This window comes from Dermacentor variabilis, chromosome 1 (assembly GCF_050947875.1).
Source record: "Dermacentor variabilis isolate Ectoservices chromosome 1, ASM5094787v1, whole genome shotgun sequence".
Taxonomy (NCBI): domain Eukaryota; kingdom Metazoa; phylum Arthropoda; class Arachnida; order Ixodida; family Ixodidae; genus Dermacentor; species Dermacentor variabilis.
The window spans coordinates 274876337-274900183 of NC_134568.1; the positions used below are offsets into that span (position 1 = coordinate 274876337).

The 23847-nt window shown below is 43.9% G+C and overlaps 1 protein-coding gene across 1 annotated transcript; it reads left to right on the forward strand.

Annotated features, from left to right (window-relative positions):
* Positions 1-1126: 1126 nt before the first annotated feature.
* Positions 1127-5057, forward strand: LOC142564896 (exonuclease V-like). The gene has a single exon (XM_075676094.1). The coding sequence runs from the start codon at positions 1282-1284 to the stop codon at positions 2353-2355; it is 1074 nt and encodes a 357-aa protein (XP_075532209.1). The 5' UTR covers positions 1127-1281; the 3' UTR covers positions 2356-5057.
* Positions 5058-23847: the final 18790 nt, after the last annotated feature.

Sequence of the window (23847 nt, forward strand, 5' to 3'; positions counted from 1 at the left end):
TGGTGCAAAAAAAGGTGTATCTCCGCGCACCTACACGAACCAGTTTTCAGAGCAGTAGTGTAGCGTGCAAAGTACACTTTCTGCACCGTACGTTCGATGAGTGTAGGTAGCAGACGACAAACAAACAGGCGTCGCAAATAAGTGGCATCATTTTGTCTAGGACTCTCCGCACTGATATGGCGATGATAGAGAAGGTACCTGCATGGATAGGCATCGAAATTCCGCCGTGACCATGTGTCACAGATCACTGCACAGACGGTCGCAGGAGAAAGTGAGCTAATCCTCCAAAAATACAACATTATCACAGATGGTGAAGACTGTTTCAGACTCCGCGGTGCATAGAGAAGTTGTCTTCAAGGGCTGCGCATTCGCGATATATTTAGCTGCAATTTGTTTACATTTGTTGCTGAAAGGAAACGCGTGATTTGGCTATTAGTTTCAGGCAAGGGCATATACGTAGCCAGTAAGTGCAAAGTCAGGCATTTTTCGTCTGCTTATGCAGACAACCCACGACATATAAGGTGGCGCCCTCTTGAGTTATATTTGGGATATTGAAGTCTATGCTCCTGCCCTACGAGATTTGCGCACGCTGGCAGCTTGAGCCATGGAATCCCGAAGGCCATGCTATGCTTTTGCATGTTGAGTGTGCCGAAAACACCACAAACGTCTAGTTTTGCACATCACCAATACCACAGCACACATACAACCCCATGTATAAACCCCTACGCCTATCCACTCAGGCGCGGTACCCACAGGTATCCACAGTACGCAAAAACCAACGTTACTAGAGCCAGCCAGCTCTCGGTGGTGCTACATAGTGATGCTAGTAATACTGCGCTATAGCCATCGAGAAAAGACAGGCAATAACATGGCCTTTGCGATTTGGTTTTGATACTTTGAAGGGGTTAAAGAAGGGCGCGACCTGGGCACCACTAACGTTGGGCACCACCCGCACCACCACATACACCATTTACTTTTACAAATATAGTAAAGTTGTTTTCAAAGGAACTTTAATATAAATATTTTGTATACTATGTTGTCATATAAAGTTATTGGTATTTTATTTAGCAGGTTTACAGTGGAACCGAACAATAATATTTGGCCAATTGGCAACTATGAGCACAACAAGTTCTGACTTGTGCCTGCTTGCGCGCGCGCTACATGACGCGAGTTTGCGTTTGTCGAAGTGCGCCGGAAGGCTACAAGAAAGCTTTTTGCCTTATGTTTTGCCAAAATGTATCTGGATGTTAGTAGTGGTAACATGTTCCATGATAACAGTTGATGTGGCTGTCACAGTGCGTTCTGACAACCGCTGAAAACGAAGTAATGGATGACAACAGTGCTTGGGACGACCCTGAAGGTGACGATCTCATAGCGAAACTTCGTTGTGACTCTGTCGCCGATCCAAGACCTCCTCTACAGAAGTATCGGAATGGTCGGATTTACGTGTCTGATTTGTCTAGTCAAATGTACTGTGAGCAGAAATTGCTGTACACGCTCATCGGAGTTCCTCGTTTGAAGGAAATGGGCTACGAAGTTGAAGAAGGCGAGAGTCCACAAGTCACTCGTGGTTCGGATATCCACATGGCGAGGCAGCTCGAAGTTCAAGATGTGATTGCTGTGGACACAGAGACACGGGAGGATAATATTGCGGTCCTGTTTATGAATCTGTTGCATTCCATTCGCTCTCTGCTGGGTGGTGAACCTATTGCCAGAGAAGTGCCTGTGTTTGGAAGAGCCTTTGGCGGCGACATTTTCGTCAACGGAGTTGTGGATGAAATGCGTTGCGACTCAGATACGCTTCAAGTCGACATCGTTGAACTGAAAACGACAATGGGCGCGAGGCTGCCAAACCCATCTGTGCGCCACTCGCACCGGTTACAAGTCATGCTGTATCATCATCTGCTGAGTAACCTTATTCAGGGCAACGTGGACATAAAAGATATTGAAAAAGGATTCCGAGTAAATCTGGATGTGCAGTTGAGCTCTGTTGTGCTTGAGCTGTTGTCACGGGATGAGCGGCATATGAACTCCCTGCGTCATCTGGTACCGTTCGTATTAAGTGCGGTTCAAGCATTGCCCCTTCCCAGTCAATTGCTTTTGGAGTATTTCAGCCAGAAAACCAACACCACGCTGTGTTTTGAAGCTGTTAATTATGATGAAAAGTGGTTGATGGACACTCTTCAGCAGATGTTTCCATTCTGGACTGGTGAGAGGCCTGCAGAAGGAATTCAAGACATCGAAGATGCATGGAAATGTAATTGTTGCCCGTTTCAAAATATGTGTGAATGGCGTCAGGCCAAAGAGGCGGAATGCATTAGGCGCAACTCAAGCTGCTTTGTACAAACAAAATGAAACATGCAATAGTAGCTTTTTAACTTGATATAGCAGCAGTGGCCTACTACAGTTGAATGTTGATCTTTCTTTTTTGTTACTGCTTATTTGTACCATCACATTCCTCATTTATGAATTCCATCAACTGTATTTTTATCAGAAGTCATTTATGGCGAAACAGTGGAATTAAATTTGATGTAATCGTGTGGAACAAATAAATGCAAATTAATAAATTGTAGGTTTTTATGGGCCAAAACCACAATCTGATTATGAGGCATGCCGCAGTGGGGGACTCCAGAATAACTTGGACCACGTGGGGCTCTTTAACATGCACCTAAGTCAAGTGCACAAGTGTTTTCGCATTTTGCGCCCATCGAAATATAGCCGCCGTGGTCGGGATTTGGTCTCGCGACGTTGTGTTTAGCAGCCCAATGCCATAGCAACTAAGCAACCACAGCGGGTTAGTGTGCAAGTCATCTCTACTGTAATAGCTCTAGAAGGAGTATAAATGTTACTAAATGGATTTGTCTCCAGCCAAGTCAGCTGTCTTCAGCAAGTAGTTAGGGTGAACTTAGCCTCATAAATATGGCATTATGAGCATCTCATCAACATTGTTTATTACATGACTGTTAGGCTGTTGAGTTCATTTGTAGCTGACCTGCATAGGACTGATGTACACCTTGTTAGATCATTATTTGCAACACTGATGGAAAATGAGAAGTGTTTAATTTTTATCAAGGGATGTGTTATGTGTCCACTGTACTACATTTTCTTAAAAGTTTTGGACATTTTAGTTTGCAAAGCAAAATTTTTTGTATGCATTGGCTGTCACAAAGTATGCTTGAATTTATCTGCAGTTTAGTGATTTTACTGGCTTTATGTGCTGTGCTTCTCCTGCTCAAAATAGAGGTATTTAGTAGTAATCTGTTTCGTTACTTCTTCAAGATCTGTGAAATAGAATTGTGCTCTGTCATTCATGTGGACTTCTTCAGATTCATTGATCAAGTGTGGAAAATTTTAAAAGATTTGAATGTTGGGATAGTTGGTATTTTGACATGAGAACCATCTTGATATAGTGCGCAATGAGACGGCACAACAGAAAGGAAGACGTTGAACACAGGTGCAAACTAACAACTAATTTATTGAAGCCCGACCCACAGGTTTATATATCCACAAGCTGCACAGACTCACCGTTACAAGGAAAATAGAATTTGGCATGCAGGAAGTGATTAAACCAGGAGCAAAAGGGATTTCATTTCTGCATTGTACAGTGCAAGCGAAGTTTTGCTTACACAATCCTGACTTGCTTTTCTGATAAAAAATGCCTCTAACATTCCATGAGCAGTTTTTTTGCTTCCTCTTGCCTACAATTTTCACGCTACAGAAACGTGGTTCTCAAATGGGACACCTACTGCAATGTTCAGCAAGATGTGTATTCTCCTTATTAGCTAGATTTCTTGCTTACTACCCTAGTCGGTCATTGATGCATCGTCCAATCGGCCGAGGTAGACTTTTCCGCAGGATAGGGGAATCTCGTACATGATGTCGGCACACTCATAAGACAATTTTCATGGTGCTTTCTACAGCCCACTTTCTTGTCTGTCTTTTTTGCAACACTGCACGATTGGATGAGCGGATTCTGCGGTTGTAATTCTATCAGCTTTCACATGTCTCATGGCACAGCTTGCAGGAGAGAGAGAGATCGTGCACATTAGAAGAAACCTGTGGAAATCTTCACTGTAATTTTGGTTTAGTTCTATCACATCCTAGGGTGTGGGCTTGTTTACATGCCCTAGTCCAGTGAAAATTTCTCTTGCTCACTTTAAGCATGCCAAACGCATAATGCCAGTTGCAAGTCTAAATGTTAGAAGCTTATTTATACTGCAGTATGCATTCAGGGAAAGCCATTTTAACAGAAATTAATTTATTTCATTTATTTATTGTATACCCACAGCTCCTATCATAATCACAGTACGGTTTACAGACATAGGAAATTTAAGGCAGGTAAACATGACATGACATGGGGGTTGTGGGGTTTCCGGTTCTCGCGGGGGTTGTGTAAAGCCGTTGCGTTGTGTTGCCGGGGGCTCCGTGTCCCTCTCCTCCTTGTCTGGACGGGGTGGCAGCGGGTCATAAAACACTGTCACTCTGCTGTCATCCCGCCCACGGGAAGGTCAACAGGCTTTCCCCATTGGCCGACATTTTGGCGGGATTCGGGCCCTGCTTGCGGGCACTCCGGGTAAGCGCGCGCAAGACGGGTTCGAGGAGAGACCACATCGGGGCGTCGGAAGGTGCGTACGTGTTCCTCTCTGCCGGCGGCGGCCCCCTTTGTCCGCCGCCGGCCGATGGTTACTTCGGCTCGTCGGGGTCCCGGTCTCGGCGGGCGCGCGCGCACGCACTCTTCCGTCGTCTCGATGTCCTGAGGCAGGGTCTGCCGATCGTGCCCCCGTCTGTTCGTCTGTCGTTTCTCTCCATTTCCCTTTTCTCTGCTGTGGGGTGCACGATGGCAGGCGCTGACCGAAGGATAGGCAAATTCTTACTGCTCGGGTTCTTTGTTCTTTGTTCCTCGTTTCTCTATTCTCTCTTTGTCGCGGTGCGCCATTAGCGGCCACCGGCGACCATTCGGCCATGTTTTGTGTAATTAGATTCATATTCGGACGTGACGTTAAAACGCGTGTTTGTATTGACTCCCAGCTCAATAAATGTTCTTTGTTTCTTCTCGAGAGATTTGCCTAGGGTCTCCCTTGCTGCGCGCGCGGTCTCGCCTTCCCCTAAGCTGTGGGGCCGGCGGAGCGCATACGCGCGCAGCTGCGCGTCGGCACACGGAGCGGACCGGAGCAGGCGCGGACGCGCGGTGCCCTGCACGCATGGCGGCTCGGATTGCTCGAACCCGCGGTGGTCGTCCGGCGCGCGCGGAATCGGAGCGTGCGCGCCGTGAGCGTTGCTAGTGAAGACCACAGGGTTTACATACATAACTATTTAGAGCGCGCTCATTTAGCTAGTTTGTTAATAATTACCTGAACTGGTAATAAAAAAATGTTGGGCTAAATTAGTAAGTGGAACAACAGTGCAATTTTACAGTGGGTTTGATGGCATATATCTTGAAACCTGTGCCATCCTCAAAATTTGTTCCTAGTGGATATGCCTTGCAAGCTGACCAACTACAATTAATAAATTGCCACACGTGCTGTAAGGTAATTAACTGAGAAGTTAATCAGTAAATTTTCATCAATTAGTTCATTAGTTGTCTGGATTTCTCATGCGACAAATGTCTGCCTCATAGAATATTCCAGCTCAAGGAATGGAATTATGATATCTGCCACAAGTAATCTTTAAGAATTCTGTCAAACTTAAAAATTGTAATCCCATGTATTCCCCTAAGTTTATGCGGTAACTGTGTCTGTACCACACCAGTCTATGTTGTTTCACTTGCTCTCTCAGCAGCATGTTCTACAGCAATTTCTACCGCTCTAGGAGCTTACCCTTACCTGTGCTAGTTCACCATCTAAAATTCCCTTAAGTCCTGCAAATTCCTGTGCTTGCCCGTTCTACTCACTCTCCCCACTCCCCGATATAGAGGAAAAAGGCCCCTTGTGGTTTAAGAGACTTGACTGCATCTTTTTGTCCAGATATATATATATATATATATATATATATATATATATATATATATATATATGTAACAAAAAGACTGGGATGTTAAGAAGAAATTTATTGTTGGCTACCCTGTACCGGGAAGGGGGAAAGAGGTGCGAAAGATGAGAGAAAAAAAAAACCATGTGACACAGAACTGTTTCTGTGGGCACTGTCACACAATCGACGAAGGCGTTGCATAATCAAGTGCAGTGGGAACGTCCCGCTAACACGTCCTGTGTCTTACAGTACACAGTCACAACTTGTCACAGTGTTTGTAGGTGTTCTGGGGTCGCCTAGGGCGTATAGACGTAAGGGCTTGTAAAGAAACGGAATTTTGTTAAAGAACTGTTTATCTTGTTTTTTTCCAAGGCATCAAAAGCGGGGAAAAATCCAAGGATCCAAATATGTAAACCATGCAAAATTTAGCTTAATGTCATTTTTTGGGTACAAACATTCAGGCAATGTGTTATTTCACAGCAAGCTGGGCAAGTCGGTGACTGAACATATTCCTAGGGGTGGGCAGCGCAACGCGGACAAAGGACAAAAGGAAGTGGACGATACGAGCGCAGTATCGTTTCGTATGCACTCATATCGTCCACTTCCTCTTGTCTCCTGTCTGGGTTGCCCAGCCCACCCCTAGGAATATGTGTTATTTCACCTAGTTTGTGTCAATTATTTGAACGTGATGGCATGATGCATCTCCATATTGTGTTGTTGTGAGAGGCAAGCTATACACGTAATTTATTGCGGGAAACAGGATCCAACATTTTACAGTTGAAGAATTGCAGAGAGGACAGCCCTGCGCGCATGGTAACACTCATTCACAAAGCCCCATCCCAAACACCATGACATCCTAGGGACCTCCTCAGGACATACACTTTTGTACATTAGGACGTCCTCAGGATATCCCTGCATTAGACTCAAAACGTATATGATACATTACAATACATTCATTTCGATCAATAGATTAATATGAAGGGGCTCGAGTCTTCGGCAAAGTTTCCTGAAGGACGCTCAGCCTCCTCTGAGAATGTGTGTTGTTAAATTATAAGTTGCTTCAGGAAGTGCTTGAAAGCGTGAATAGGCCATTATTTGCTGTTTCCAAGTGCCCTATATATATATATATATATATATATATATATATATATATATATATATATATATATATATATATATATATATATATATATATATATATATATATATTCTAAACCTTGAGCTAAATTACTCGATGAGCTGGCTGTTATGTCTACGAGAAATCAAGATGCTTAATTGATTATTTACATAATTACACTATTTAACTTTTTAATTGGTTTGATTACTCACTAATTGGTTTTTCATTACTCACTTTGTTCCTTATATTTGTGCAACAATGATGAATGTATATTGTATTACATTGCTTTGATCTTCACTGGGTATATTTAGATTACTCTCTAGTCATAGTTGAAATGCTTCTTAACAATGTCCGATTGGTGTTTCGAATTAATTTTTTTTTCTGTGCAACAATGATTATTGTCCTTGTATTACACTGCTTGAATAACACGTTTTTTTTTTTTCTCATTGTGTACACTTAGATTCTTCTCTTGCCTTTTTATAATGCTACCTAACATTGTCCGATTGCTGTTGCTAATTCTTGTTTTTCTTTATTTTGTACACACATTTTGAAAGGGACGTAGAGCCTTGTCAAGCCAAATTGATTTTGCCTTTTTGTCTATGCCACCTACATCATGTATAGATGTGAAATAAATTTGATTTGATCTGAATTAATTGCCTTATGGCTCATATTTCAATCTACGAATTGTAGTTGGTGAGTTCACACTGGCGTATCCACTTGGAATGAATCCACTGGAGTGGACAGCTCGCTAGCTGCCCACTGTAAGGTGCCGTAAGCAGAACGTCAGATCAAGGGACGCGGCTTTGCGCTCGCTGCAACCTCTCAGTTTCGGTTTCAGGCGCTCCGATAGCCGAAATTTGTTGTGCCGCAGTTCCGCGGGTAATCACATTTTTCTAGATCCAAAGTTGATATGGCTTGTACGGAGAGCTCACTTCAGTTTCCCAATTATGATGAGCCCGCTAAAACTAATAGTGTGAAAGTTCATTAATTAGCAATAATAATTAATTAGCAACTAATAGTCCATATAATCTGTCACCCCGTGGTCACCACCACTGACGGCTTGTCTCTGAAGGAACCATTCTTTTATTTCAACACAGCTATTTTTAAATGTTATAATATTAGTATACTTAAAGTCTTCATAGCAACACACGGTGCTACTAGAGTTACTGTATATGCTACCAAAGGTAGAGGTAGCATATACAGTAACCATGATGGAGCCAGATTCATGACGCCTCGTACATGATGCGTTTCGGTGGTTTTGATGTACGGTGAACCGATCTACATTGCTTTAATGCTAATTACAAAACCATAATCGCCGCCATCGTGAAATGGTTTCTGTCGCATATTTTAGTGTTCGCTTCAGCTCGTAGAGACATTAGGCTATACCCTAATTCTCTTTTAGAATAGGGGAGGGGGAATGGAACGTTGGTCAGCTTTGCCACGAAATCGTTATTCATTTTATGGATCGTAACAATGCTTATAAACAATGCATCACAATATGTATTTTTTGTTTCTCTGTCATTAAACGACAGTGTATGTAGCGTAGGGTACCAAGGTACATTAAAGGGCCCCTCACCAGGTCTGGCCATATTGAGCTGACAAGCGCAAAGCATACATTGCACGATAATAATCGTGTCTGCAAAGTATTACATCGCTACGCGCTGCGGAAAGATCTGAAATTTGAAACTGAGCGCCGTTTTTCCTCCTGGCGGCCGCTGCGCTCCAAGACGGAGGATGACGTATTCGTGTGCCAGCGCCTACGTACTGGTGTCCGCAGTGTGACGTCACTCGTAGTGACACGCGACTTCGAGAATTATTCAAGATATCTGTTATCTGTTTGATCTGTTGCTTGAATTGACGAATGAAGTTTAGAGAAATAATAAAACACGCAAACGGAATGTTAGCGTTTTTTTTTTACTTCGCACCGAAGCAAGGGGATATACTTCCGCTTGGTCTGCTTGTTCCCACGGTCGTGCGGTCACGTGCGCAGTTACCGAAACTATGCCATTTTCTACCGTGTTCCAGCGCGTGAGGATTCTCTGCGATGCGCTTATTCTGCCTCAGTATTCGTGTAGCATTGAATTATACCCCTAGTCATGTTTCGTTGTGCACAGCGCGAAAAATCGTGCGCTACACGAACGAGACAACAGCTCGTGCGCGACGCCGTCAGCGAAAGTGGGTAGCGCCGAAAAAAAAAAAAGCGAAGAGAAAAAAAATCAAGGCGGGCCCTGTGACGTATGCGTCACGCGATCCTCGAGGTCCGGTATGGGAGAACGCAGGGAAGGAATTTCCCTTGCGGAGGCTAGACGGGGCGAGTGGAGAGAGCGTCTTGCTTGGCAGTGGAGCCCGCCTGCTGAAATCATGGGTTCGCGGCACTGAAATATTTATATCATGGCTGTCAAGGAGCCGATTTGAAAACTTTTTGCGACAGAACGCTCCCTAGAGGACACGTAACAACTTCCAGCGTATAACCAACATTTGCTATGGGCCCTGGTGAGGGGCCCTTCAAGACGTTCAAGACGTGAGGGGCCCTTCAAGGGGCCTTTCAAGCCACCAGAAAGTTCAAAGAAAAGTTTAAAGAACGCACTTGTGAGATATACCACCACGCCGTGTGAAATGAGATGCTTGTATAACTTCATTTTTACAATCATGACAATGACATAGCGAGTTTCTACCGATGTTCTAAGTTCGCGTAACTTAATTATTGAGGTGGAGCAGTGCGCGCTGCTGCTGATGGCTTTGCGAAACGCACCTCTTGATTCGACTTCGTACCCGTCAGACGAAAAAAAAGAAGAAACACCATGTGACAGGAGATAACGTTCTTTTTTGAGAGCACACCGACTGGCATTAGTCGCGCTCAGCTTATCGGTAAATACTTCCAGGAAATATTTCTGCAAATAGTGCGAGAGATTTCGAGGTAACTCGCATTTGACATAGGCGCTGACTAGGAGGGGGGGGGGGGCTCCGGAGTTTTCCGGGGGGGCTGAGCCCTCTCCCCCCACACGCACACCACCTAAAGTCCCATTGCCAGAGCTTTGTCATCCTCGTCATTTGAGGTTTCTTTTGACTTTCCTCGACCTTTTCATTTGACATTTTACTGGAACATTTTACTGGGACAGGCCGCCATTGGAATCTGAACCTGGCAACGTTTAACGCTAGAACGTTATCTAGAGAGGCGAGTCTAGCAGTGCTATTGGAGGAATTAGAGGGCAGTAAATGGGATATAATAGGGCTCAGTGAAGTTAGGAGGACAAATGAAGCATATACAGTGCCGAAAAGCGGGCAGGTCCTGTGCTACCGGGGCTTAGCGGAGAGGCGAGGACTAGGAGTCGGATTCCTGATTATTAAGAATATAGCTGGTAACGCACAGGAATTCTATAGCATTAACGAGAGGGTGGCAGGTCTTGTTGTGAACCTTAATAAAAGGTACAAATTGAAGGTCGTACAGGTGTACGCCCCTACATCCAGTCATGATGACCAGGAAGTCGAAAGCTTCTATGAAGAGGTGGAACCGGCGACGGGTAAGGTCAAAACAAAATACACTGTACTGATGGCCTAGGTAGCACAAAAGAGATACGTAACGTTTTCGTAGCGCTTATCCAAGACGATAAAAACGGGTTAAAGAAGACACGAATGAGAGAATTTCGGCGGGAAAACGTCGTATATCTCTGCTAATGTCCGGCTTAATTACTTTCTTGAGACGATCTAGAACAGGTCTGCAAGACGTATTCGAAAAGCTGGTCTAGAAATAGGATTGGGAAAGACACAAGTAATCCCTTTGCCAAAACTATTCGTAACCGATTTCTGAACGTTTTTAGGACGTTATCAAAAAGCTGGTCTAGAAGCGGTCTTGAAAGGTTTACGATCATCTGAAGCTAATTTTCGCGGGTGACGGGCGCGATCAGACATCGTTGTTCAAAACACGCGTTTAGTTTCGCCTCACGCGACTGGCCTATGCCGTGCAGACGTCGTCAGCCGCACCCGTTGGCACGGCCTAGGCCAATCGCGTGAGGTGAAACTGATCGGGCGTTTCGAACAACGATCTCCAATCGCGCCCCAGATGAGTAGAAGCGTCGATGTTGACTGTAAGATCCATGGCGCAGTGCCAAGCACTGTTCCCCGCATGGCCGGCGCATCCTCTACCAAGTCGCACGAAAATGAGCCTGTTAGGAATAATAAATCCTTAATACCGCCTTTAGTAAGCTACGATGCTTACAACCACAATGGGAATGACATCCTGCAAAGAACAAATGGCCACGTCTTGGCCAGACCAAGCCCTTCATGCCAAGAGTGCATGAAATGAGAACATTGTGACAAAGCAAAAACACTTTATTAAAATGTAATGCTTATGCAAGGTTCGAACAAACTGTGTGAGAAATGCAAATAGAAGTGAAAGTACATCAACAATGACAAAAGTCGCCGAAAGGATTCGTAATGAACTCGAAAGTGAACATTCACTAGCACATAAACAAAATTCCAGGTACACATACAAAAATGAACAGAAAAACCTGGACTTTACTAATGTGTCTAATTTATCATAGTAAAGAGCACGTGCTATTAGATGGACTAGACTTATGCAGAAGTGACATCGGAGCGAATGGAAGAAGTAGACTGAAAAATGCAAGAGTATGAATCGGATGGTAACTGCCTCCAAGCAATGTTGCCAATCAGCTAGAAGCTTGAAAAGAGCACAAAAAGAAATACCACCGCATACCATCATAAAACAATCCTGTGACAGAAATAAAAAAAATGGGAACAATGCAAAATTTGAAATATTGCCTTTAGGATATATCAGAGAAAGTAATGGCGAGAAAAAATAACCATACAACAAAAAAACAATAAAGTGAAATTAGTACAGAATACTTAAACGGGGGATTCAGTGTAACAAGTGAACACTACTGTAGTACAGCGAACGATGAGACAGTAATGCTGCATCTTGCCACTCCAGAACGTGAGAAATGAATATGCAAGCCTCATATTAGAAACTTACATAAACATGGAAATAAACTGGAATGCACTGGAAGCTGCATTTGTGTAACAAAGGAAGCAATGGCCATAATAAATAGTAAGTGTTTTATCTAAAAAGCCCTGTACAAGAGGCAAAGTTGTACCTCTCTGGCAAAAACAAAGTTGCAACGAATAATTTGCAAACCAGCAAATACATTAATTAGCACACTGACATGTCACACTTTGCGCACATCTCCAGTCTCCTAAAGTAAAAAAAAAGCACTCTGAATGAGAAAAACGTTTAACACATGTAGCCCAGAGCAAATTCTTTGCCAGTTCACTCACACTTTCACATTCAAAAACATTTGCCACAAAGTCCAGGCACAGTTCCACTGATGTTTACCAATTCACTCCCACTTTCACGTCCAAAAATATTTGGCACACAGTCCAGGCAGAGCTTCATAGATAAACAGCTTGAGAGCACCCTGCTGATTATTGTGCAGTCCCGCTGCTGGAAATATAACTGCCACACATGCTGGTAGTGGTTTCAATGTAGACACACTTGCTGCCCTGGACAGGTATGCTCAGATATCTGCACTGGTGCTCCATTTTGTCGAAGTAGACACATTGATGCACTACGCTGGTAATTGAAATGTCTTGAATGCACAAGTATTGGCTTCACCAGAAAGACTTGCCCACATACCACCACTGGCATATATATGCACTTGCTCTTCACTCAGTAGCATTGAACTTAAAGTGTTCCCTATGTGGGAGCCATGGGTAAAACCGGTGTCACACGACCACTCTCGATCGCGATCAAGCCCGATCCGGATCGAAATTATCGATGCGACTGGCCCACTCTCGTAGCCTGCGCAGAGGAGCCAATCACGACCGATAAATTCGATTTGTAACGGACTGGATAGCGGCTAAAAGAGCCCCGTGTGAAACTGGTATCAAATAATGCACAGACGTACGCTAGGAAAATGTGTTGCACAAGGACAAAGAACTGCGACATGCCCTGTTGTGCGAAGCGCGCGAACAGAACACATGTATATATATATATATATATATATATATATAAAACTGCGAGAGCGCTTCGCGAACTCCATGCGCACACCTGGCACCCGCACGAACTCGGCAGGCCGTCGTAAAGCGCGAAGGGCGCACAGCGTACATTCCGACACATGTCCCAAACTGCAAACAATCGTACTACCTAAACCATACAAGTTATTTTATACCAAGGGCATACTCGACTCACGTATGCAGTATGCACAAGCGAGTTATGCAGCGTACATGCTGTATCCATTCGCCAAATAGTAAAATTGATAACAAGCACAAAGCTACAAGGGACTCAATACATTACTACCATTTGAGGCGTCAAATAAAATCGAATTTGGCCGTTTCATATATTGGACACAATATATGGACACATGTGGTACCCGGTAAGACCATGAAATACCCATCACGTGGGTAAAGGGGGCGAAAACACAATCGAGAACCTGAAGCGCAAACGATAAAAGCACGGTATGGTGCACGCAAAATTCTGTCAGTGCGCTGTAGCGCGAGGGAAGAAAATAGGGCGAGCACTTGACCTCTCCTTTTGGGATACCGCACTAGTAGTGAATAATTAAAAAGAAAGCCTGTTTGAACCAGTTCCCTTGTCTGCAACACTCTTGCTAAACGGGAGACTAAAATACCACGATGACGGCTCTATTGCGGAGATCGGCAAGGTACGCACAGACAGAAATTTTGCCGCCTTTCTTCGCATTCTGCAAAATGCTTTCTTGTTAGGATCACGCATAGCGGCCGATCCCGACGCTAGGGACACACAGGCACGATTTCGTCCCTCTAACTTTCGTCCTTATACTGCCGTTAACGCCTTAATTACAGCGTCAGTGAAAAGGCGCCTCACATGACATGACAATGAACTTGAAGAGCTGATTAGTGCGCTCCACTCCGAGCCCTCCAATTGAAAACACTACTGATTTCCAAATTAAACTACACAAACAGATCGCACAACCCAAACTAATCAGAGAACGTCGTTTTCTTGACGGCAAAACCTTGCAACACTTACATGACAAAGGGCAGCGGCAGCACATTCAGAACAGCCGCTATCATACCACAGCGCAACGCAAGTGCGATAACGCTATTATGCCCGGCTCAAACAGATCGCACAACCCAAAATAATCACAGAATGTCGTTTCCTTAACAGCAAAGCACTGTAACACTTACATGACAAAGGGCAGCGGCAGCACATTCAGAACAGTCGCAAACAGACCATACTGCCATGCGAGTGCGATAACGCAACTATGCCCGGCTTCACGAATAACGTGGCCGCCTTGGTCACATAACAATTGAAAACACTACTGATTTCCAAATTAAAACCACACAAACATATCGCACAACCCAAAATGATCACAGAATATCGTTTTCTTGACAGCAAAACACTGCAACACTTACATAGCAAAGGGCAGCGGCAGCACATTCAGAACAGCCGCAAACACATCACAGCGCAATGCGAGTGCGGTGACGCGACGACGCCATGACGACGCAACTATGCCCGGCTCGCCCGGCTGCCCGGCATCACGAATCACGTGGCCACCTTGGTCACATGATTTGACGACGGCATCGCCACCTTGCGCAAGGTTGGATCGAGTTGATGGGTTGTTGAATATTGTAGAAGCCGCTAATGAGGCTGACGCGCCGTGGCGTGGCGGTGGCGCCTTGAGTCGTTTTCAAAACGTATTCACCCCTCGTTTTTAAGCTGCCTGGCTTCCAACGTTATCAAAACGTATTCACCCCTCGTTTTTAAGCTATCTTGTTTGGAACGTCTTTGATGTGTCGATTTTGGTCAAAAATCCGTTTCAGACGTTGAATCCCTTAATACGACGTTTTCAAGACTTTGTGTGCTACCTGGGGGGCGACTTCAATGCCAAGGTAGGCAAGAAGCAGGCTGGAGACAAGGCAGTGGGGGAGTATGGCATAGGCACTAGGAATAGCAGGGGAGAGTTATTAGTAGACTTTGCAAAACAGAATAAGATGCGAATAATGAATACCTTCTTCCTCAAGCGGGATAGCCGAAAGTGGACGTGGAGAACCCCGAATGAGGAGGCTAGAAATGAAATAGACTTTATACTCTGCGTTAACCCTGGCATCATACAAGATGCGGACGTGCTCGGCAAGGTGCGCTGCAGTGACGATAGGATGGTAAGAACTCGAATTAGCCTAGACTTGAGGAGGGAACGGAAGAAACTGGTACATAAGAAGCTGATCAATGAGTTAGCGGTAAGAGAGAAAATAGAGGAATTCCGGATAAAGCTACACAACAGGTATTCGGCTTTAACACAGGAAGAAGACCTTAGTGTTGAAGCAATGAACGACAATCTTATGGGCATCATTAAGGAGCCTGCAATAGAAGTCGGCGGAAACTGCGTTAGACAGGATATCAGTAAGCTATCGCAGGAGACGAAAGATCTGATCAAGAAACGCCAATGTATGAAAGCATCTAACCCTACAGCTATTATAGAACCGGCAGAACTTTTCAAGTTAATCAACAAGCTTAAGACAGCTGGCATAGGGAAGTATAATATGGATAGAATTGAACATGCTCTCAGGAACGTAGGAAGACTAAAAGCAGTGAAGAAGAAACTAGGAATAGGCAAGAATCAGATGTGTGCGTTAAGAGACAAAGCCGGCAATATCGTTACTAATATGGATGAGATAGCTCAAGTGGCTGAGGAGTTCTATAGAGATTTATACAGCACCAGTGGCACCCACGACGATAATGGAAGAGAGAATATACTAGAGGAATTTCAAATCCCACAAGTAACGCCGGAAGAAGTAAAGAAAGCCTTGCGAGCTATGCAAAGGGGGAAGGCAGCTGGGGAGGATCAGGTAACAGCAGATTTGTTGAAGGATGGTGGGCAGATTGTTCTAGAAAAACTGGCCACCTTGTATACGCAATGCCTCATGACTTCGAGCGTATCGGAATCTTGGCAAAACGCTAACATAATCCTAATCCATAAGAAAGGGGACGCCAAAGACTTGAAAAATTATAGACCGATCAGCTTATTGTCCGTTGCCTACAAAGTATTTACTAAGGTAATTGCAAATAGAATCAGGAACACCTTAGACTTCTGTCAACCAAAGGACCAGGCAGGATTCCGTAAAGGCTACTCAACAATAGACCATATTCACACTATCAATCAAGTGATAGAGAAATGTGCAGAATATAACCAACCCTTATATATAGCTTTCATTGATTACGAGAAAGCGTTTGATTCAGTCGAAAACTCAGCAGTCATGGAGGCATAGCGGAATCATGGTGTAGACGAGCCGTATGTAAAAATACTGAAAGATATCTATAGTGGCTCCACAGCCACCGTAGTCCTCCATAAAGAAAGCAACAAAATCCCAATAAAGAAAGGCGTCAGGCAGGGAGATACGATCTCTCCAATGCTATTCACAGCTTGTTTACAGGAGGTATTCAGAGACCTGGATTGGGAAGAATTGGGGATAAGAGTTAATGGAGAATACCTTAGTAACTTGCGATTCGCTGATGATATTGCCTTGCTTAGTAACTCAGGGGACCAACTGCAATGCATGCTCACTGAACTGGAGAGGTAAAGCCGAAGGGTGGGTCTTAAAATTAATCTGCAGAAAACTAAAGTAATCTTTAACAGTCTCGGACGAGAACAGCAGTTATGATAGGCAGTGAGGCACTGGAAGTGGTAAGGGAATACATCTACTTAGGACAGGAAGTGCCTGCGGATCCGGATCATGAGACTGAAATAATCAGAAGAATAAGAATGGGCTGGGGTGCCTTCGGCAGGCATTCTCAGATCATGAACAGCAGGTTGTCATTATCCATCAAGAGAAAAGTATATAACAGCTGTGTCTTACCAGTACTCACGTACGGGGCAGAAACCTCATGGAGGCTTACGAAAAGGGTTCTATTTAAATTGAGGACGACGCAACGAGCTATGGAAAGAAGAATGATAGGTGTAACGTTAAGGGATAAGAAAAGAGCAGATTGGGTGAGGGAACGAACGCGAGTTAATGATATCTTAGTAGAAATCAAGAAAAAGAAATGGGCATGGGCAGGACATGTAATGAGGAGGGAAGATAACCGATGGTCATTAAGGGTTACGGACTGGATTCCAAGGGAAGGGAAGCGTAGCAGAGGGCGGCAGAAAGTTAGGTGGGCGGATGAGATTAAGAAGTTTGTAATGACAACATGGCCACAATTAGTACATAACCGGGGTAGTTGGAGAAGTAGGGGAGAGGCTTTTGCCCTGCAGTGGGCGTAACCAGGCTGATGATGATGATTATGGGACTAATAGCTCACTGCATCATTGTTGGCGCGCACGTGCACGGCATTTAATACATACTTTCGCTTTATTTCTGCAAATCTTGGCAACAGAAGGACACGCGCATTAGAAGCGCTAGCGGCGGCTGCCTCAACCGCATTTTCTCACTTCAACATTCTTTTAAATTTCCACCGTAAACACCATGCATATATACAATATATTTAAATATACACAAAGCACAAACTTTATTATATTTTTGAAAGAGATCTGAGGTAGCCTATTAATAAAAATTATTTCTAAAAGTATGGATAGTCTATGCCTAGAGAATGAATATGTTGTTGTATGTTCACCGCGCGTCAAATTGCTTTGCCTGCTTTTTTGACCGCGAAAAAGACCTATAGACTGCAGTGACACCTTGGACAGAGTCTTTTTTCAATGCCGTGTGAAATGCACATGAACGTTGTGTGTCTCAGTATTTCTTCTCTTTGCAGTAAGCAATGCTAACGACTCATACAAAAGAGAAGCATTTCTAATAATTGACAAGATTTATAAGAAGTGGAAACATCGTCACTTGCACGCAAAGGTCATAAATATATACAGGGTGTCCAAATTAACTATCATGCACCAAGATTTAAAAAAAAGAGCAATTCGTTAGTCGAAGAAAAGCTGGTGCATATTGTTTACAGTGGAGTGGAGTAGCTGCTAGTAATTTTTTCGTTACTGAGATTTAATTAGGTAACTGTAATTAATTATCTAACTCTAGACGTACCATCCTAATTATCAAAGTGTCAATGAGGCATTTGAAGGCACAGCCAAGGGACATCTAACTGCGGTATTTTGAGCGACGTACTAATTGCGTACTAACTTTTTTCCCGAATGATAAACCCCGGGAAATATGGAGAATACCATGTGATTGCAATTCCACTCGGATCAACGCCCTCAAACAGGCTCCCTCCGGCTTAGCTTGAACGAAATCAAGAAAAACATCGTGATCGAGCTAGTTCCTTATCTGCCGCGTCCCGGCTGAAGTAACACGTCGTGTTTGGTCTTAGTTGGAAACAAGCTGTGATAGCTGTTGTAAAGTGCACGGACGTTGTTTTCTTTTATTATTTTTTTTAACCACGAAACCTATCACCGCAAAAGAGAATTGGCAACGTCAGTGCAAATGTGTAAAGGTGCGTTTTGTTTCGTCCAAGTCGCTATGTCTTTCTGTAATGAGCAGAAGGTAAAAATGATCCTTGCCGTGGGAGCTGCAAATGAGAACAAGAGGAAGGCCGCAAAATATATCAGTCATGGAAGTGTGGTGGTAGACTAAATGCTTCGACTATCATCAGAAATTATGAAAACCTGAGACACACCGGCAGCTTCAAGAAACAGCGGCTTAGGACTCCGTCTTTGAGACCTGGCCTACGCACGGATGTTCTAACATTTATGGCCTCAAACCCTCATGCTAGCGTGCGGGACGTTGCCGCCCAGGTACCAATTTCCGAGTCATCAGTTCGGATGATTCTAAATGACGACCTTCACCCGTACTGCCTTAACGAGGACCAATGCTTGGAAGATAGGGACCCGTAGAATCGTCTAGATTTCTCAAATTGGGTCCTCACAAAAGCCGGTGAGTCACCGGACTTTTTGAGCCACGTCATGTGCACAGAAGCTAACTTTCGCAGAAACGCCTAGGTAAATTTGCACAATGCACACTATTGGAAGGACTACAATCCACACTGGGTAAAGCGCAATCGGCACCAGTACCAGTGGTCGCTCAATGTGTGGTTCAGAATTTACGCCGGTGCTATAATCGGTCCCATCTTCTTCGATCACACACTGACTGGACAGCGTTACGTGAATAAAATCTTCCAGGAGTGGTGGAGGAGTTTCTCAGCGAAGTCCCGCTGTCGCATCTTGCACTTCTGTGGTGTCAGCAAGATGGGGCATCCGCACACAGCAGCAGCCAAGTGCGAAACTAGCTGGATGCGACTTTTCATGCGCAGTAGATTGGAAGGTACGCGCCTGTAAATTGACCGACTAGGTCACCTGACCTCTCTCCACTCGATTTCTTTCATTGGGGTTATGTGAAAGATTGTGCTTACATGATCGAGATGGACGTCACATTAGTTCAAGGTAAGGATAACGGATCTCTGCCGTTGAATTCCGGGGTCAGTCATCAAGAAAACCACTGAAGATGTGATAAAACGGACACAGTACTGCGTTGCTGCGAAATACCTATTAGAACACATCCACTAGGCAACAGCTAATATTCAACGGAGCTTACGAATTCATAAATAATAAGGACACACTGAAATATGATGGGGCTTTTTTGTTTCTTCTTTCTGCACAGATTTCCTTCTTTTTTTTTTTTTGTCCAGCAGACGTCCTGATTGCCAATTCGGCTCATTTAGAAGTGGTACATTTAATTACTTTCGTTTCTCTACGCGTGAGTTGCTTCTTGGTCTATTTATTTCGCTTTTATTTTTTGACACGAACCTGTTTTTGCAACACGTACATACTGTCATGAAAAATAAAATGGTGACTTTGGCTTTGGAGAACCCCCGTAATCGGCGCCTATGGTCCAAGGCATTCTGTGCCAATCTGAAGTGACCCGTGCAAAGAGCTGGCTTTTATACCTTATTAAAGAAAATACAACAACAGATTAAGTTCTAATTTTTTTTCATTTTCACAAAAACTAACATTGTTTCCGCGTAAGGGAAAATAAGTTATACAAGAAACCGCTTTTCAAATCATTTTCCTGTTACCACTTTTGCGATTGCATTATTAGAGCTCTCCATACTACTGCATTAACTAAGCGCTAACGCAAGGGGTGTGTGTCTCTGTCTACTTGTGCATTTATTTTAAGCTGTATATGCTCGGGGGGTGCATTCGCCTGTTCGCGTATATATATATATATATATATATATATATATATATATATATATATATATATATATATATCATAAGAAGCCAACAAACAGTGACACCAAGCACAACATAGGGGAAATCAGTTGTATTTTTTAATTGCATTAAAGAAATGACAAATTAATGGAAATGCAAGTGTATGCAAAAACGACTTGTCGCAGGTGGGGAACGATCCCACGTCTTCGCATTACGCGTGCGATGCTCTACCAATGGAGCTACCGCGCGGCGCCGTTCTCCCATACACTTTCTTCGGTATTTATATTTTACTACAAGAACTAACCCTGGGAGTGCTAGCCAGCGCCACCACTCATAAACCCTTGCGGCAACCACCTGCGGCAAGTTGTTTGTACATTGATTTTACATTTTCCATTAATTTATCATTTCCTTGATGCAATTAGAAAGCACAAGCAATTTCCCCTATGTTGTCCTTGGTGTCACTATTTGTTGTTGGCTGCTTATGATATATATATATATATATTCGCATATCAATGACCTCAAAGCACCAAATGGTACGATCAAGGTAAATGCGTTCGCACCAGCGGAAAAATAACAACACTTGCAATGGGCCAGATCACTGATGTTCGCATGGGAGAAACAAAGTTTCAGTCTTTTGTTGCTTATACACTGCTCAGACTCCGAGAAGACGAGGCTGACGCGTACGGTACAATCTAAGTAATTTTTTTTTCTTTAAGGTCGGGCCTTGTCATGCATACGCGGGCCTGGTTAAGCTTAGAAATGAACGGCTGGCCTCGGGCCGGGCCCGGGCTGGGCTCGGAATTTCATGAAGTGGGCACGTGCAGTGCTCTATCGCATGATGCTTCGTATTTGTCGAGCGAGCGCCTGCTACCGACAAGCAAGCGCGTCCTGTTGAAACTCGTACGCCGGACTCTTAATAGATGGCGTTTGGTACATGAGGCGGCCGTTTTGAAATCCCTATGAGATCTTGATTCCAAGGCGGAAACTTATGGAATTACCTTCGTGCGCCCTCTGCGCCAGTATCGCGTATGATCACTGCACCCCACAAAAAAGAAAAATAAAAATAAAAAAAAAGACCACGCATTTTTCTAATCTTGTACATGACAATGACGCCATTTCAATGTGTGGTAATACTTTTATTTTATAGTGAGTTGCGTTTAATTTGCCGAGTTGTGCCGCCTGCCAAGTTGTTTAAGATTGTTTAAGTCTTATGCCGCCTGCCAAATTAAGATTCCTTGCCCGTAGGGAATATCTTGTACAGCGGGTGCAATAAAAGAGAGAGAGAGAGAGGGAAAGAGAGAGGGGGGGACAGGCTTCGCTATCGATTTACAGTGTACGAATATCGGCAACACCGATAACTGAGAGCGATGGCGACAGCAAACAACAAAAATTATATTCGAACGAGTTTAGCAGAGACAGCAAGTAATTTTTATGTACGCGAGTAAAGTTTGGTTGCACGCACAAGCACGCTCATAAGCACGCGCACATACACGAGAAGAATCTAAAAGCTGTACGCCATACTACTAAAAATTTAACAAAACATAAATTTAAGGAAAAACAGAGGAGGCGGAAGGATAGACAGCGATGTTAGCCTTTGTAAATACCGTCTTATGTAATTTTTGCCCCACTGTGCTATTAAAAAAAAAACGTAACTTTATTTTTCTTTGCGAATTCAAGGACGTTGTTTGTACAACTTTAATATATGTTTTTCTATCAACAACGTAATCTGCGGACATATTCTAGAGAATTGACGGTCCCTTTTATGTAATGATAAACGATATAAGCGATGAACGAAGGCGTGCCGCAACAGTGTGGTTTGCCTTCTTCGAATCCGCAAATTATGAGTAAGCGTTGCTCAAATTCAGTGCTCCCGCTCATATTGCTGCCAACTATTCAGTCATCAGCGCTAGCGTTCGGCTTCACTCAAAAAGATAGACAACTGCTTCACACGCCTATCCGCTCATACTACCAGGCACTCGGACGCGTTCGAAAAATAATATCGACTCGCGCTTTCCAACACCTGCTCACGCTGAATCGCACTGAAAAAAAAAAACTAATTTGCGTACATGTCCAAAGACACTGACCAGCACTGAAAGTTTTCTGCTCACGCTCACAGACTCTCACTCACACTCAACAACACAATCGCTCACGTGCACTGTCGCTCACTCTCAGAATCTCTCGTGCTGGCTAGCACTCACTCAAGTCCACTCGGACACGTCGGCACTTATAAGTTCGCAGCTTAACTCACACTAATTGGCACTCATTGCATTTACTTGCAGTCACACTTATCGGCACTCACTAACGTTCGCATAGCGTAAGCTGATCTCACCGGCTCTCACGTGAGTGAGAGCGGGTGAGAGTCACTTAATCACATAAACTCAGTCTCCCCAGCACTCGACTTTAAGAATCACTGGCACTCACTGGCATTCATACTCACGTCTACTCACACTCACTGATACTCACGCACATTCGTATACTATAGTTACGTCTTCTTACACGAAGTGGTATTCACTGCGGTTCATATTCACGTTTACTAACACCAAGAGGTGCTCAATCAAGTTCACACTCTCGTTCTACTCACATTTGGCGATGATCACGCTCGTTCATACTCACGTCTACTCACACTCATTGGCACAATCACTCACGTTCATACCGCTGTCCATTCACGCTAACGACCTTCACTCGTGTTCGTACTCACGCCCTCTCACACAAACAACTACTCGCGCACGTTCACCCTCACGTGTACCCACACCAACAGGTACTCATTCACGCTCACACTCACGCGTATTCTCACACCGACAGGTACACAGTCGCGTTCACACTCACGTCTACTCACAGTCGCGAGCGCTCACTCCCATTTTTGCTCACGACTACCCACACACAAAGGTACTCACTCACGTTCTCACTCACGTTCACGAGAAAAATAAGGTCGTAAAGTTGGTCTTTTGTAACATCCAGGTACCTGATACAGACTCAATTTTTAAATAGTTTTTCAATGTTTGCTTTAAGACATACTTATAGAATATACTGTATTACAAGAGTCAGTAAAGCAATGATCAGTAGTCTGTGTATATTCAAGTAATTTGCACTCTGTGTACCAGGGAACCACATATCTTAGTATTTTACTACGTCTTCACAGGAAGCGTTGAAGTATAAAGCTTAGAGATGAGTCGGTTCCCGGAGACGTATACATTTTGTTAACACGATTCAAAACATCGAACCATTGATGATTTCAGAATGTAGCACGGTATTATTATTATTATTATTATTATTATTACTACTACTACTACTACTACTACTACTACTACTACTACTACTACTACTACTACTACTACTACTACTACTACTACTACGTAAACATCAATACCAACCCTAACTGATGCCTTGACTCTTCAACTAAATAAATAAATGAGCTATTGGAAATATCGGGCCAAGAAATAAAACAGCCTCAAGTAGCAACCAAGAAGTTTCTTATAAAAGCGAGAGCGCGCAAGTTTCTCCCATTCTTACCTTGTGACATTTATAAGGCTTTAAGACGTTGTGTTAGACTGCACACTACCGTAGGCCTTCTGATAAGCCCACATTCCACAGGGCTTTCCTCGCAACAGCTAGCGCTAC